Genomic DNA, 18518 nt, shown 5'->3' on the forward strand with positions numbered 1-18518 from the left:
TATATAATATGTATAAGTAATTGACCGTATAATTTCAAATATGAAGATGCTCAGGGTTGCGGTCAAAAAAGAATAAAATACTATTTATTTTCTATCAAAAAACAACAAAAATGGTCAACAACTATTTATTTTCCGTGAATCTACTTTGACAAATATCACTATAACTACTTCTCCTACGAAGATAAACGTAATGAGCTATTTTATAGAACATTCAACTAGCTTTAATTTGAATGCTAACAGACATCTGTATGCTCCAAGATATACAGTTAGTAAAAAAAGTCTGCATACACTTGTTATTAATTTGTATTATTCAAAAAAGTGGGTTAAAAGCAAAAGAGAAAAACAGATGAAACCATTTATTTATTTTTTCCTTTTAAATACAGGCCTTTTTGATTAATTTGGTAAATTTTTAAAGTTGTTTAAAAATTATACAAACATAACAGAAAATAATATAGAAAAAGTAACAATACGTTTCCGCAAAAAAAGTCTGCATACGCGGCATATATGCATTTTATAACAAAATAATTATCAACACAAATAATTGTCTAATGGTCTGTGGGACCTCCTTTATTTTTTATTACCTCTCTCAAACAATTATTCATTGTGCTAACCTTTTTTTTTTACTTTTAGTAGGATCCGTTTTCAACCACTCCTGCCTTCAAGATCCTGCCTGAGGTTCTCGATGGGGTTAAGGTCAGGCGATTGTGGTGGTGTTCTTAACTAACTTGGAGCATTGTATAGCAACCATTCTTCGACCATTCTGGTACGATGTTTAGGATCATTATACTGTTGAAAAATAAAATTTTATCCTAGAACTAACTTGGTAACCCTTGATCACAGATTTTGTTTTAGGACATCTACGTATAGATATTGATCCATCATTCCCTCGATGATCTTCAAGTTGCCTACGCCAGCTGAAGCCATAGAGGCCCTAACCATAATCCCGCCTTCGTGCTCAACCGTTGGGCATAGGTTTTTCAGTTTCATGGCTTGGTTTTGTTCTCCTTTCCACTTTAACGTTGTCATCAGCACCGAAAATATTAAATTTAGACTCATCCGTGAAAATTACTTTGTCCCAAAAACTGATAAGCTTATCAAGGTAATTTTTCGCAAATGCCAACCGCTTAGCTCGGTTAACTTTGCTAATCGCGGCTTCTTGCGAGCCCTTAGTAATTTTAAGATTTTTTTTTTTTAGAGAATCATGTACCGTTTGAGGTGTTACTCCAATGTTATAGTCCCATAATAAATTAGTAGCTAATTTAGGAGCACTTATTTTAAGATTTTCATGAACACTTCTTAAAATAGCACGCTCATGATAACGCTGAAGTTTGTTGGCCGCTCTGATCTTAGCCTACTTGCAATGCAACCTGTTTTATTATAATTTCCAATAACAGTCTGAACCGTCGAAACACTTTTACTAACAATTTTCGCAATTTCCCGTAATGATTTCCCTGCGGTTTTATGAACAACAAATAACTACCTAGTGTCTCGAGAAATTTCCATTTTGAGCAGTTGTTTTCACTTGACTTGGATTCTAACTGATTCGTTTAGGAAATAAAACCACAGAAAACCTCTATGAATGTAAAAAAATTAAATGTTTGTTTACATTCAAAGGATTAAGTCAAGGTGTATGTAGACTTATTAGTTGTAACAAACGATGGCAGACATTTATTATAAAACGTTTTGCATGTATTCAATTCCGAAATGATATTATAAGCGTGATTTAATCTTCTACAGACCTTTATTTAATAGAAAAAATAAAGTATAACTTTAATTAATACATAATAATGTACACTGTTTCATAAATAAATTTATACTGTGGTGCATGTAGACTTTTTTTACTAACTATAGCTATCATAAACCAAACGTTTTGTCTGAACATTAAGAAATCAACATCTTATGACTTTATTTTGGCTAATATCATGAAAACTACTACTCATATGTAGACAAATTTTATAAACTACCTTTCAAGTACATTACACTAAATTTAATTTGAATGCTAATAGAAATCCTTACGTATATTCCAGAGATATAGTTTATCCAAAATAAATTCATTAATTTCTGATTTTTCGTTATTTTGCTATGGAATGTTATTTTTTTTTTAAAGTGTATCTCGAGAACTAATGAACGTAAACAAACAGCTCTAGTATAGCTAACATTTTAGCAAATTTACTCTACTTCAAATAATTTTTTATTAGGTTTTTTAAAGTTTTAAAGATATGGAGCTCCGAATGATAAATTAATTTTTTTCAGCGTTTTGAAACAGCCGCCATTTTTTATTTTCTCTAAGGTTGGCAGTTACATCAATTTAGACAAGTAACTGTACATAATTTTCATTACTGTACTAAAAAATTAGGGTGAAATAGTTTCCTTTTTTTCTTCTGGGCTCTGTGACTGATTTAGCAACATAATTTATTAGATGGGTTTAGATTGAAAATCATATTGATACAAAAATACTATTACAGCCATATTGTTGAATAATAATTATTTTTTCATGCATTATCTATATTATTCCTATCATTTGTTCAAGACAATCCTTTCTCATCATGAATTTGTAGATGTGAGGGGGGGATTAAGAAAAAAGTTATCAAAATCAGTAGTCTATCATATGAACTTAGAGCCTCATCATAGAATATTATTAATAAAAAATAATAATAACAAAATGTGATCCAAATAAAATTAATATTAAATAAATAATCAAGAAATTTAATTGAACACTGTTAACATTTTATTATATGTTGGCATCTTATATAAAATTTATCGATTTACAGGACAAGCATACACTAATTATTAAATAGCTCTTTTTTCTATTCATTATGAATTAAAAATATCGATTTAAATATTCCATAGTTATTTTAAGTTTGTGTTACAAAAAATATAATGCATAATACTGTCGATATATCAATGTCAACATAATATGCTTAACTCCGATAGGTTAGTTCTCAAAGCATCGGTATTTTCGTCCATAGCATTTTTTTTTAGTGAAGTGAAATTTATTTTAAAATGATATAGACCATTGAAATTTGTGTTTTTATTTGTTAAAATCTGAGTGTTTTTAACTGAAAAATGGATTATAGCAAATTTGGTTTTTCAGTTTTGGCATCCAACTGCGTTTTCTGTTGGGACTTGTCCTGTGTTTTTAGTATTGGACCAATAAACGTGATTGATGTTTACCACAAACTTGTGAACATTTTTTTCATTTTAAGAATATAATAGAATTCATAAGTGATTTACTGAGTTTTAAATTCCATGTACGTTGAAGTTTATAATGTGATAGTGGAATTATTGTTTGGTTTTAAGTAAAAATGACCGAAGTAACTAAGTCTTCAGACGAAATTTTGACAGAACTTTTCGATTCTTTTAAAGCTGAAGCCTCAGTTGATGTTTCTGATAATTCTGTAACCCCCAAAAGTCCTAAAGATGAGCCATCTAGAAGTAAGAAAAAACGTAAGAAAGATAAAAAACATAAAAGTGATGAAAAAGATAAACATAGGAAAAAGAAAAAATGCAAAAGACACAAGAAAAAAGAATCCTCTAATCCAAGTGATAAAAGTAGTAGACCGAAAAAGAAGAAGAAACGGAAGTTTTCTAGTGATTCCTTTGATAGTGAAGTTGAAGCTAAACAAAATACTAAGATAGTGAATGTGGAAAGTTGTAATAAAGAAAATAATCTACCTGAAGAAAAGAAAATTAGTGAAGTAAATGTTAGTCATCTTAGTTCTGTTGTAAATAATTTTACTATTGCCTGTGATACATCTAGTATCCCCCTTCCTCCTACAATAGGGGATTCGATACTAACTCCAAAGGTTGCTCAAGAAGTTCCTGAGGTTAAAAAACCTCAAGTCTCGGAAGTGTTTGAAAAACATGCTGAAAATGTGGGAAAACCTCCTAAAAAACTTTTTCTGCAAGGTTTAGGTAGGTTTTTAATACTTTATAAACACTAAAAAATTTCTATTTACACTACTGTTTAAAATAAATTCTTGTTATTTGATATAAATAAGTGATAGTAGTATACTGTTGCATTTTACATCAATCATATGATTCTGAAGTTTGTTAATAATGCTGGAAACATTCAAACTTGATTAAATCTTGTTTGTTGCTTCATTTTTATAATTTTAATTTATATTCTGGGTTAAATGTTTTATTTATTTCTTTTAATTGGTACCTATTTTTAGACAAACCAAAAATGTCAATTAAGATAGGGAATTTGAAGAATAGTCAAGTTTTGGAAGCTGCTGAAGAAGCAAAAATAAAGGCTGATAAGTATGAGGAGGGTGAAATAACTGATGAAACTAGTGAGGAATCAACAAAATTACTAATAAAAGCAGAGATGGAAACCACATCTGGTGAATATTTTTTGTTCTATTTATAATTCATAGGCAATTAAAATTAAACGTTGAATATTGCAGCTAATCTAAAATTTACTAACTTATATCCCTGGAATTTCATTGTTTTGACTGTTAGTAATACTTATGTTATTAAATGTTTTAGATTTTTAACTATCTGTGTTTAGTTTGTCAACAGCTGCACATTAATTAACATTTTGGTTATTGTAGACCTTCATAGTAACAATATCCTCACAAGATTTTAGATTTTCTGCTCAATTTTAATTAATGAGTTTAGCTAGTTTTAGATTTAGTGTTATAGTTGTCATAATTTAGGTTGTTTATAAATTTAATATCAAAATTTAATCATTATACTTTAGCATTAGGTTTATATTAGTTCTCCCATTTGGGCATGTAAGGATGTAGCAAACCTTGGTGGAAACACGAGTTCCCTATACCATCTCCAGGAATATCCCATATAATAGTTGGGTAATAACTTTTCCATGACTTAAAAGCCGCTACATTTGCCTAGATTACTGTTCGGGTTTGTTTTTTATAATTTGAGGGAGGGAGATTGGAGGGAAAGGAAAAGATTAATTGTTGGCAAGAAGGATGGATCAATGAATAATCAATAGTACTCACCAATTGATAAATCTTTTGTTAATGATACTCGGTCATCCCTAGTAGGAATCAAATGTCTTGTCACCTCCTATATCATGATGGAGTGGTGAGGAAATACTGGTTTTCATAATTTACCAATAAACATTAGACATAGCTAGTTGGTTCTTCTACCTAAGATAAAACTCTAAAAGATTTTTGGTGATGTTATTTTTAAGTTTTCCTTATTTTTTTTTTCAATAAATATGTTTGTTTTTTTAGGGATTACGACATAATTAACTATACTAAATATAAATAGACTAAATACAAAACAGAAATAATGGACTACCTGTTAAAAAGAACGGTTATGTTTTGGAAAAAATAAAACTTACCCTAATTTATCTTCCCACATTTCACCCCTATTCATTTCTGGCACAAACCTTTAGTTAGTTGTTTCACTGCAATTTGCGTCTAGTATACATTGTTATAAACAAATGTATTTAATGTTTTAATTATAATAGTCATTAATCCTAAATTATACTTTATACTTTTTTAATAATTATAGTTTATTATTATTAACTTTATAGTTTTTTAATAATTTGTTGAAGAAACTGTTTTTTCATTGTAGGGGATGATTATGTAAACAATAAAGTTTTGTAACATCGCCACAATATTAGTCTTATTGACTAATTCTCAAAATATACAAAAATATATGTACAAAATACATATATAATTACAAAAAAACTGTAGTTGTGTTAAAAATTAATCTTCTTATATTTTTAACCTCAGTGATTATCTCGATTTAGTTCTTATACAAAATATTCATATGGTATTTTCAATAGTGCATCAATTTATTATTTGTCATGTTTACAGAAAATGGAAATATTGATGGCAAGATACAAAAACTCTATTCTGAACAGAAGAAATATAGGACTAGGTAATTTTCTCCATCTATAGTTTTTTAAGTGTTACTTATTTTTTTAATAACAGGAGATGGTCAGGGGTGTGCACAATGGAGAGAAAACACTGCAAAATAAAACTTATTTTAGTATAAAATAAAAATACAATTACTTTAGCTGCTTCCCACTGATTTGTATTTTCTACTGACCACACCCCCGTCCATCTTCTCATATAAATAATATTCACTGTGAACAACAAACACACATACATATATATATAAATTTGGATAATATAGGTTCTAATTTTTGTTACTCCTTTTATGTTGTTTCAAAGTTATGTAGTTTGCCTATTTCTACTAGGAACTATTTTACCCCAAAGTGAATTCAAAGTTTTATCACTTTTGAAAAGGAAATTGAATTTTTTTTTATCGAGCATAGTCATTAAAAAGTATGAGAGACAAGAGTAGAAATTGATGAAGTATATAGGGCTAAGGATTTATGGATCTTGTATAGCAATCCTGGGTGCCAGACGTGATCAAAGCCCTGTTCTTCATCAAGAAAGACTCCAAGCAATTTTTATGACTATTGGACAATCATTTGAAAGAGGGAAAGGTCATTGTTACTGTAAAAACGAATATTTGTGTAGGTTGACTTCCTTATTATTTAAAAAAAAAAAAAAAATGGTTTGATGTTAAGAATAGAATAGAATAGGAATTTTGGGAATAGAATTGATTTTCAAGGAAGATGTTTTAGAATATGGGATGTAATTAGGTCATATCCTGGAGCTTTGTGGGGAGGTAATTTATGAATAATGTTGGATATCTCTAAAAGATAAAATGCTTTAGGTGGGAGGGTCATTTGGATTGGGATATTTAATTCTTCTTCAATGTATTCGATTTGGATTGGACTAAGGATATCAGTGTGTGTGTCAAAAGTTTTAGAAAGGTTTTGACAAAATATCTGGGATTTTTCTTTATCCAATTTGGTCAATGTTTGGGATTCAGTAAGAAGTGGTTGATTAAAATTTTTGAAGTTAAGGAGCTTTTTAGTGGTCGTCCAGAAAGATTTGTCTAAAATAATTCAACTCAGGCTAGAATACTGAGTGGCAAATCCTCAGCCATTCTGACAAGACGTCCTGTCTATCTAAGTCTATTAAGTTTGATGAAATAGGTGATATCTTGCTTCTGGTACAAACCATACAGATCTCCGTTGCTTGTCTGCCTTCATTCATTGTTTTCATAATCACCCCTATAAATTTAGCACAACACCTTCTGTTCAAATATAAAAAGGGATTGGGCCTTAGCTCTAGATGTAGTCTATCACTCTGAGCCATAACATAATACAGGCCTAATAAGAGTCTTATAAGTTATAACTTTTGTTCTCCTGGCTACCAAATAATTGTAGTACTTCCAGGGTCCAAAATAGCGATGATTGGCATCCAATATTCTCCTGGCCTCAACTGTTGTTTCATTGCTGCATGTTTCCTCAGATCTTTGATTTTTTCTTTTTTAGGTTTTAAAGATTTTTATTTGGTTGAACATTTGTATATGTATTTAAATTGATTTAGAGAAGTGGCTTTTTGGGGTTTCAACCTTTTTTCCCACCCTTACCATTTAAGAAATTGTGCAGTTTCTCTTGTCTAGGAGAATTGGTTGTGTATAATTTTTCAAAAAATTTACCACTTAACGGTCATATCTCGGAGACAGTAACTGATAAGAATGAAATGGATTATATCATTTTTTAAGGAATCTAATGAGCTTTAATTTTGGAATGATAACAACTCAAAACAGAAGCCTCCACACACCATCCTAAAAATTTGGTTCTACAGGATTTAGTGCAATAAAAACATAATTTGAATAGTATAAAAATTTGTATATTTTGTTGTTTAGAAGAGTCAAATCGTTATAAAAATTTGTCTAGCCAGGTATTTCTTGAATAAGCTCTATAATCTCATCCTGAATAATAAAGAAGTAGCTGTTTTGAGACATACAAGACTAATTACAACCCAAAGTAGATAAGTAAGTGAACTTTGTGTGATGTGCACTAAACCAGATTTTTTTTTAATGGGCTTTTGGATTGTATAATTCTCAAATTTTAAAACCTAAAATTTTGAGGCTATTAATTTTTTTTTCTTAGCAAATGACAGATGGTAAGTTGAGTTCTGAGAATCAGTGTGACTTAGAATTCATATCACTAATTACAAATATTTTATTCATATCACTAATTACAAATAGAACTATCATATCACTAAAACTGCTACATCCTCATCCACTCTGACAACTTTCAAATCAGATTGCAATAATGTTTTTGAAAAATGTATATCTGTATTTTTCTGCTACTTTTGAGTATCTCCAGCTGAATTAAGGATCAAATTATATTTGTATACAAGTTAGAGCTGTATGATTTGTATTAAAAGCAAGATATCTCCTGTTTTATCAAACTTATAAGGCTTAGTTGAGCAGGACGTCTTGCCAGAATGGCTGAGGATTTGCCTCTCAGTATTCTAACCTGAGTTGAATTAGTATAGACCTGATTGAGTTGGTTTAGAGAAGTAGTGTTTGGAGGTCAAATTACTACAAATATTTGTCTAGTGAGGTATTTCCTGAATCATCTCTATTATGAAACATATTGTGGTCTTGAATAATATAGAAATAGCTGTTTTCAAGCGTACAAACCTCCACCTGAATTAAGGATCAAATTTTATGTGTGGGATGCTTTTCTAGTTTGAACATTGTCATAAAGTGGGATTCAGCTTAATATGGTATTTATATCATGTATACTTATTTTTTACTAATTTTTTTTTTTTATTAACTATACCTCCAATAAATTATAAAATAATAATTTGAATTTATATGTGTTTTAATTTTATTTTAGAATTTGATTGTATCCCTTTTTAAAATATCTATTGAATATCAGTCTTCGCTAGGGCTGGAAGGAACTGTAGAAATTATATTTACAAAGTCTGAAATAAATAGATTCTTCGAAATATTTCTACAATAGATACATAGATATAGACACACTCATATTCGATATAATTTTCCTTGGGAAAGCACTATTAATTTTTTTATGGCTTTTTTTTATAAACAAATTTAATTTTTTTTTTTTCAAGGACTTAAAACAGTTCCTGTTTGAAACTGAAAAATCTTTTCACAGTATTTTTTTAATATTTCCCCAAAACTAAATAGACTATAGCACCATTTTGAGGGTCATCATAGTAGGATAGGAGTACGTTTTGTTTCTGTTCATAACTCAGTTTTGGGGGAAATATCATTTCTGGGATGTCTGATATTTACATATCCCTACTTTCACTTAAATGAACTGAAATGAGGTATTTAGGATTGTTTTCTGGGCAGAACAACACCATAAAAGTAGGATCGAATTTCGTAATAAATTTTTTCCAGTCTAAGATTTTTGTTCCATTGGTTTAGAGAATTGTTTTTTGTAGCTTTCAACTTTTTTTCTCCCACTCTAGCAATTTTTTAAAGTGGTTTTTGTATTAATAATAAATAATTTTGTGTTTGTATTTAAACATAAATGAGAGGAAAATATGACAGAGAGCTGCTGCTTATGACTTTTTTTTTCACCTACCAATGTATAGAATGTGTAGTAATGGAAATTATTTCTATCATCAAAAATTTCTAATTTGAGATTTCGGTGAAAATAGATGTTTTTGAGGCCCCTTTGGTCCAAAAAACATTGTCTCACAAAATTTTCTGTGTACAGCCTAGCTCAAAATAAAAAAAATCATAAGAAACTAAACTAGATATTTAAGGCTGGTGTATGCCTGGGATATGGCAGAAACGTTTTTCCTAAAATTGACCTACTGCAACTGCCACTTAACTGAATTGATTTTTCATATTTATTCAATTTTCCCGAAAACGACTAATGATTTTGATTAAACTCGCCATGTCAATGCAGAATTAAATGGTCTATAATATTAGATTGGCCTTATCTTCATTAAAAAAGTCTGATAGGGCTTAAATGACGTTTTTTAAAAAAAATCTTCCCCTAAGTTACCTTTAAATTTTGTTTATTTGAAAAAAAAAAAATGAACAGTTCTCATTGTTAGCGATACTAAAAAATAATGTATATATGCAAAATATTAATTAATTTCACAAATAACTACAAAGCATAAACAGAGGCATTTATTTGATTCAGACAGGAAAAACCGAAACCACCCGAACATTCCTGATTGCAATACAACTTTGGTATTTTCATTAAACTGTCATATGGACTTTTCAAGTTTTATTTGGTCAGAATTTATATTCATTGCCTCAAGAAACTTTAAAATAGGAATTCCACCAATTTACACAATACTTTAGGTCATATGTAGGGTCTGAAATGAAAGTTGTATGATGGGTACACTGCACCAGATTTTTCTTATATCAGTCAGTTTTAAGGAATATTAATATGTTCATAGGTAAAGAACTTAACGACTTTTTAGTGTGCATGCATTAATTTGAGGTAATGAGATGTTTTCCTCTTTGTAGTCTACAGCTTACATCTTAAGCATCACATAATTTTTAAGCTGTTTTTTCAATTAATTCATCTAAGAAATCAATTTAAAAATTAGTTCTTCATTTTTTAATACAATAGTCTTGTTGATGAAACAAGGCTATTATTTTAAAAATTGTGTATATATGTACAAATGTATAAACAGAATTTTGTAAATAATGGCCTTTTTGTTATATATTTATTCCTTAGTTCTATTAATTTATTTTTTTCTAGGACGAAATCTTCTGATTCATCTAACATAAATTCATCAATCAGTACTGGTGATATTAAATCTGATGATCATAAATGTGCAATGTCTGAAGGAAGTAATGGTGTACAAGTCAGTGAAGAAAATTTTAGTGTCAGTGAGACTTTAGAAAAAGTAAATAAAAAAAGTAATGAAAATGAGTCATCTCTTAAAAACACATTTGATAATAAGAATCAACTCAAGCTTAAAAAACTTAGGCAATTAAGGGAACGGAAGTTAGATCATTCTAGTTCTGAAGATGAATATAATAATGCTACAAAATGTACTAAAGAGGATAGTAAAAAGGCAGTGAATAAAAGTAAAAGAAGAAGTAATAAACTAAAGTCAACAACAGACAGTGATAGATCTTCATCCTCATCTGAAAGTTCTAGTTCATTTGAAAGAGCTAAAAGTTCAAAGTCTATGGATGAAACCACTGCTTTGAAAGATATTAAAACTTCAAGCAAATTGGCTGTAAATTCTGTATCAAGAAAGAATTTTTCACCTAAAACAAAACATAGGAAGTCAAAGTCTAGGGACCGATCAGCATCAGTTGATAAGTACTCTACATTGAAAGCCAAAAAAACTAGATCTTCATCTAGATCTAAATTAAGGAAATCTAGATCTGTATCTAAATCCAGAATAAGGAATTCTAGATCACAATCTAGATATTTTAACCAGAAATCTAGGTCAACTTCAAGATCAAGGCAAAGGAAATCATTGTCCAGGTCCCGAGAAAGAAAATCTAGATCTCGAGAAAGAAAGTCTAGGTCTGTTTCCTATTCTAGATCTCGACTGAGAAGATCTAGATCAAGATCAAGAGTACGGAGATCTAGAACACCTAAGAAATATTATGGAAGAAAGTCCAGATCTCCCTCAAAACACAAAACGTCTCCTTCACCATTTAGAGTCAAAACAAAGAAATCTAGGTCACCTTCCAGAACCAAGACAAGGAAATCTAGTTCGCCATCAGTATCTAGAGGAAGAAGGTCCAGATCATTGTCCAGATTGACAAAGAGAAAATCAAGATCTAGAGGAAGAAAATCATCTAGATCACCCTCTAAGTTATTCTCTTCCAAGGTAATGACTCGAAGATCAAGGTCTAATATTAGGTCACTTTCAAGAAATAGATCTGCCTCTAAATCTGGGGTTTCTAGGTTTGAAAATAGACGATCTAGATCTAAAAACAAAAGATCATCAAAACGCCGCTCAAGATCCAGAGACAGTCAGTCAAGATCTAAACAGTCAGATGTGAAAAATTTAAAAGGAAACAAAGAAAGAAATGCTAGGTCATCTTCTAGTAAACATTCGTGTTCAAAATTGTCTGACTTAGGTTCAGACAGATCAGAATCAGATTCAAAATACAAAGGAAGTAAAAAGAAGAAATCAAAAGAAAAAAAGTCAAATTCTAAAAAACACAAATCTAAACATAAGGATATTAATTCCAGATTGTTAGCATTGAGCTCTACTAAGGTTGAATCGAGTTCAGAAGACTCTAGTTCAGATTCAGAAAGTAGTGATAGTGATAATGGTAGAAAGAAGTCAAATAAGGGTAGGAATTTAAGTAGAGACAAAAGTACCCATACGAGTGAAGATAAGAAAAGTAAAGTAGGTAAATCGAAAAAAGATATAAAAGGGAAGAAAGGAAAAGCTAAAACTGATTTGATTGATTCAGCAAAATCTAAGATTGTTAAGGAGGTTGATAAAACAGAAGATATGGATAATTTAAAGCCAAAAATAAACTTGAAACAGAAAATTCATTATTCTTTAATCGATGATGAACCAATTGCTATGACTGAATCAGAAATGAAAATCTTAAATGCTAAAAACAAATTATCATTATCTAAAAATGTTAATCCAATCTTGACTTCCACTGACTTCTCATCTAAAAATTCAACTGACAAAGAAACAAAAAACAAAGATTTTGCAAGAACCAAAAGATTAAAATCTAAACAAGAAAGTAAAACTTCCGACCTAGATCTTCATAAAAATATTACTGGAAAGCCCAAATTGGAAGACCAATCAAAGAAATTAAGAACTGAAACTGAAGAAGCAAAAAATAATATTATTGAGTATTCACCTAAGAAAAACAAATTAGATTGTTTAATGCATAAAGGAAAATCAGAGGATTTGTTAAAAAATGCCCAAGACACACAAGTATCCCTAAGTAAGCCTAAAAATGAAGATATCGATAAAACTGAAAATTCTAAAAAAAATTATCTAGGAGATGCTGTTAAAAGCAAATCAGATGAAATTTCAGCAGAAGTTACACATTTAAAAGTTAAAACTGAAGAAGAAAATGAAAACAAAATAGAAGTTTCCGAAAAAAAAGCTAACATATCTATTAAAGGTTTTATGATAAAGTCTAAAAATTCAGAATTCAAAGTTGAATTGCCTCCAACAGCTAACTCTTATGATTCGGATGGGCAACGATCTGATACTGCTATGAGAAATATATTCTTTGGAAGCCAATCTCCCTCTAATTCTCCAGATCCAGAGAATGAAAGTTTTACTAAGAGTAGTTATCCACTTTCAAAAAATGATTCTAACTCTTCTGGAGAAAGTGATTCTGAATCTGACAATGAAAAAACATTCTTTGGTATATCAAAAGATCATGTTGACAATACTAATGAGGCTAATTTCAAAAATGAATCCCTAGAAAAAGTGGATGATCATTCTTCAGATTCTAATGCATCATCTATAGACAAAAACATTACTGATTCTGATGAAGATTTAACCTTTGAGAATAAACAAACCATTGCAGTTAAACAAATTTCAAATTCCACAGAGAATACTGTTTTGATGAATAAAAAAGATTTCCCATTTGAAAAATTTAGCTGCTCTGTAAAAGACAACCTAAAGGTTGAAAATTGTGATATTCTAAATGTAGAGTGTAATAGAAATTCGAATGTCAGCAGCATTAAAGTTCCTGTTGGTACCACTGAATCAGTCAAAGAATCAAGTCTGTTACTGATAACTTCAAGCGATACAACTTCTGTCAAAGGGCTTTCTGCGTATTCTAAAGAAAGTAGTGACAAAAAGAATGACTTGTCAGATTTGTCTCCCAGAAGAACTAATTCCCAGGACTTTTTCTATGACTATGGGAAGTCAGAAATAGAAGATGAAAAATTAGATTTTGATGAAGATAAGTCTTCTGAGAGTGATTTGACTGTGCCTTCAAAGATTAAAGAAGACATTGAAGTTCCAAATCAAAAAGAAAAGTCTGATCTCATAGACCTTGCTACCAAAGTCAATAAAGAAATAGATATTGGTGATATTAAGACAAATAAAAGTGTTAAGAATATGCAAAAGGATGTAAGTTCTTCAGCAATGTTATCAGAAATGCCTGTTGGTGTTGAAAACATTATTATAAAGGAAGATGTTCTTTCTAAACCTGTGGTTTATCTAGCTAATGAAAAACAAGTTTCCAAAGAACAAATTCCAGAAACTACTTGTGACCAAACTTTCCCTAGCACACAGGTTCCTGCCCCAAACAGCAATAATACAGTCATTTGCAATCCTCTTGATATTCCAGTTCCATCACTAGATAAATTGGATGATATACTAATACCTTTTTCTAGTGATGAATATAAGAAAAAATTAAGTGATAATAAATCTGACAACAATGTAATTATGCAAAGTGAATCTAGAGGTTTAAATAAAATTGATGAAACTGCTATTACTAATGATAATTTTTTGAAGAAGGAATTGGTTATGACAAGAACACATGATTCTAGTGATGATATTAGAGCGAGTCCTTTGCCAGTTGAAGATAACCAAAAAGTTAATTCTTCCAGAGTCAAATCTATTTCTAGGAGTAGATCTAGGTCTAAAATAAATAAACATTCAAGCAAGGGAGGAAGATCAAAATCAAGATCGAAAAGAGAAAGATCTAGTTCAAAAAGATCAAAATCAAAAGATAAGTCTATCTCTAGAAGATCTAAGTCCAAAGAAAAATCTTCAATCAGTCGAAAAGGACGATCAAAGTCCCGAGATAATAGATCTCATTCAAAAGATAGGAATTCTTTGTCAAAGGAAAGAAGAAAAAGATCTAGAGAAAAGAGAAGTTTATCTGGGTCAGGAAGGTCTCGTTCAAAAGATAAAAGTTCAAGGTTAAAAGAAAGGTCACGGTCAAGGAAGCGTGCAATCTCTAAATCTAGAAGGAGGACGAGGTCAAGAGATAAAAGTTCCAGATCAAGAAGGCAGAATCGATCAAGATCTAGGGATAAAAGGTCAAGATCAAGGGATAAAAGGAAAAGGTCTAGGTCTCATGATAAGAGATCGAGATCAAGAGGACATAGAGCTCACTCTCGTTCTAGAGAGAGATCTAGATCTGGAAGACACAGAGGTAGGTCACTATCTTCAAGAGATAAAAGGTCTAGATCTCGTACTAGAAAGGAGCGGTCTCAAACAAATTCTAAAGATAGGTCAGAATCAAAAGATAAAAAAAGTAAAAATGATCGTGTAACCTCCAAAATAAAATTAAATTCGAGGTCTAAATCAAAGTCATTGGAAAAAAAGTGTATTAGATCTAATTCCTGTGACAAAAAAGCAAGGTTTTCTTCAAAGCAAGAAAGATCAGAATTTACATCTAGATCGACTTCTAAAGAAAAAAATAATGAAACTAAATTGGCAGAAAAACTTGAAGCAAATGATAACACCATTCTAATTGTTAAGTCTCCGATTCGGAGTAATAGTAATGTAATATTGGAAGGTAAAAAAGCTTTTTCAAGGTCAAAATCAAAGGAAAATAGATCTAGTGAAAAAGAAATGGAAACTAAGACGTCTTCTGAAAAATCACCTGATCGCTCCTCCAAGGAAAAGTCTTTATCACCATTATCTTTTACTAAAAATTCTGTTCCTGATCCCAAAATATTTAGGTCTAGGTCTAACTCTATTTCTAGACTTAATGTTGGCAGTAATTCAGGTAATAAAAAGACAAAGTCTCCTGATTCCAAACTAAAGAGATCGAGAACTAAGTCTCCTGATACTAAACCAAAGAGGTCGAGAACCAAGTCTCCTATTACTAAGCCAAAGAAGTCGAGAACAAAGTCTCCTGATATCAAGCTGAAGAGATCAAAGACAAAATCTCCTGACTCTAAGGCTAGAAGATCAAGGTCGAAGTCACGAGATAAACAGAAAGCGAAAGAAAAAAGAGCCATATCAAAAGATAGGTCAAAGTCAAAAGAAGTTAAAAATAAAGGAAAAGCCAGAAAATCTAGATCAAGGGAAAGAAAAAGTAAAACAGATGAAAAATCTTCCAAATCACAGAGAAAGAGGTCGAGGACTAGATCAAAATCCAAAGAAAAAAATAAATCCAGGGATAAAAGATCTCGGTCACGTGAGCGAAGATCCAAGTCTCGAGATAAAAAAAGCAGAAGATCTAGATCTAGGTCCCGCAGAAGAAAAAATGACAAAAAGGACAGATCCAGGAGAACAAGGTCACGTTCCAAATCCAGATCTCGGAAAAGATCAAAAAAAAGTAGATCGAGGTAAATACTTCTTAGTTACTTGTTATTCATTAGTATTAGTAATGTTAATTTTAATATTTTTGATTTAAAATTAATAATTCTGTAGCCCAAGTGAACAAGTGGTTAAGTAAATTAGTTCTTAAGGCAACAGTTAAATTTTAATTTAAGAAAGGACAAAATAATATCCTTAATTTAAGATAGTGATAACTCATTCACATGTCAAGTTAATCACTTATTCTCGGAGGGTTAAGAAGTTTCAAATAAACTATTTACAGTTTCCAGTACTTCAATTTTTACACTTCTAATAATTGTGAATTTCATACTTTTCAGAAGTCGTAGTAAGGATGAATTTTTCATTGACAAGTCAAAGCTTCTGGAAATCGCCAGGAAAAATGCTCTTAGCATGATGAAACAAGGAGCTGTGGGCACAGATCTGAACAAAGTCACTGCAATTACTGCTGGAGGAAAAACAGTTGATGAACTGACAGGTTTTTAAAATTTTATTTATTTGTCTTCTCTAGTGAATAATTCTTCTCTTATCTTACTAAAGACTACCAATTTTAAAAATAATTTGGGTTCGAAAGAATTAAAAAAATTCAGTTGTTTAATGCATCAATTATGATCTCATTTTAACTGCTAAGTCTTATTAATGAATAATTGTTTCTTATAAGTTTCTGCTTATTAACATATAAGTCCTTATGTAGTCCTACTTAGGTAGGAAAGAGAGGTACTCTGTGAGTGACCAATCTATTCTAGCCATAATGAAACATCCCAGACTGGATTTGAATCAATGTTGTTTCATGATTGTTGTTTTATATTTTTCATAACCTCTGGATAGAAACTAATATCTATAAAAAGGCTGTTAAGGGGCTGAAGTCAGATAAAATTAGTTATAATTATTCACCACATAATAATCCTAAATAATAAAATACTAACTTTCATTATGGTATAACTTAGTAAGCACATTTGTATGATAAATGACTTTTATTAGTATCTTTTTGAATTTGATGTGATTGAAAATGTCTTTCAGATAATTCATTCTGGATAATAAATTAAATAAATACAAATTAAACTGCTATTTTATTTAAGTTAGCTTGATTATTTATTTGCTTAAAGTTTACCAGCCTGAGTTCATGTTAAAGGATTTAAAGTTATTTTCTACCATTGGAAATCAAAGAAAATATTAAATATTGGTAATATTTCATCACTCCTTCCTCCTATCTAATAGAATACACAAATAAACAGTTAGTGGAAAAAGTAACATGGTATGTATTACGTTTGCTGTACGTTACTGAAATACATTTTTAGAGTGTTATATTTTCTCATTAATTTTTCAATTTGATATTCTTTGGGCACGATATGCTAAGTAATTTTCTTTGGAACCACTAACTATATAAATACAAAAAAAGAGAACCTAAAAACTTTAGGTTCTATAGTCCAAAAAATTAACATGGCTAATGTCACTACAATTACTTCATGCACAACTGTTTTCGAGACCATTTCCTGTTGATCAGTTACTTTTAATAAGTGTAAAAATCTGGTTTAAGTCAAATTCAAGCTGTCAATTATAATTGTTTCTAATGAGCTTAATTCATAAGAACCTTCCCCTCGGTAGGTTCATTTGTTTCAAACAACGCAGTGACGTAAGGTATGTCCTACAATATTTATGGGGTTATGAATTTTTGGAAGGAACCATATTTTTGTGTTTTTTCTCAAACCAAGGAGAAGGAAATAAACTAAGCACTTTACCTGTTCCACATAAACCATTTAAAAGTATAGAGATTTTTTTTTTCTTAAGTTAGGAAAGTGATCTATTTCTTGGGAGGAGTAGCATGTGCAATCATCCTTAGAAGAGGAATGTGCTCACCTGACTTAACGCATTCCTGTTTTTGATGTCACTTTAACTGAAACTAGTGATCATTTTTTATTGAAATGTTTGAACAATAGCTGATTTATTTGAATTAAACTCTTTTTGATCAACTCTAATTGTTCTGCTAATTAAGATGCACCTTTAGTGATTGAATAGGCCTACAATTTCCTGAGTTGACTTCATGTTTTGGTTTTCATGGTCTTATAATGGAACCCCCATTTCGTAAATTTATTTTTTAATTATTCATTAAATGTAGGATACATAGATTTTTCTTTTTCCTACCCTCTTTACTGTGTTGGAACCATACACAACTTTTTCTGTTCCTGAAACCCTTGCTTACCTGGTTACCATTATCCCTGGTTCTTATGGATGTACCTCTCTTTCTTGTGCCTTAGGCTTCATTGACCTGTTCTGCTATCTTTATTCCTACATTTGTTAACAATTTCTTCAATCTGTTGAGATGCTATGTTGTAGTGATGCAATACAGATTATGTTTCAAATTTTTTTTTTTTTAATTATTTATTTAATGTAATTTACAACTGTACAAAATAATACAATAGGTAAATATGTAGTATGTTTCATATACACTTGAAAATCTTGGGAAGGAACCACCCA

General features: G+C 30.4%; 1 protein-coding gene across 6 annotated transcripts in view; it reads left to right on the forward strand.

Annotated features, from left to right (window-relative positions):
- Nucleotides 1–2904: 2904 nt before the first annotated feature.
- Son (Son RNA binding protein) overlaps nucleotides 2905–18518 on the forward strand; it is a 40462-nt gene continuing 24848 nt past the window's right edge. For 2 of the 6 annotated variants that reach the window (XR_010844999.1, XR_010844998.1), the window contains exons 1-5: nucleotides 2911–3915; nucleotides 4176–4346; nucleotides 5796–5859; nucleotides 10550–16054; nucleotides 16364–16521. Coding sequence is in view for 1 of the 6 variants with exons in the window: in XM_014418263.3 (XP_014273749.1) it covers nucleotides 3306–3915; nucleotides 4176–4346; nucleotides 5796–5859; nucleotides 10550–16054; nucleotides 16364–16521 (6508 nt within the window). In the remaining 5 variants the exon portion in view is untranslated. Of the gene's footprint in view, nucleotides 3916–4175; nucleotides 4347–5795; nucleotides 5860–10549; nucleotides 16055–16363; nucleotides 16522–18518 lie in introns of all 6 variants that reach the window. The other 4 variants (XR_010845000.1, XR_001342920.3, XR_001342919.3 and 1 more) reach the window with 4 other exon arrangements.

The sequence above is a fragment of the Halyomorpha halys genome, unplaced genomic scaffold, assembly GCF_000696795.3.
Source record: "Halyomorpha halys isolate HHAL.00 unplaced genomic scaffold, Hhal_1.1 Scaffold186.1, whole genome shotgun sequence".
NCBI classification, from domain to species: Eukaryota; Metazoa; Arthropoda; class Insecta; order Hemiptera; family Pentatomidae; genus Halyomorpha; species Halyomorpha halys.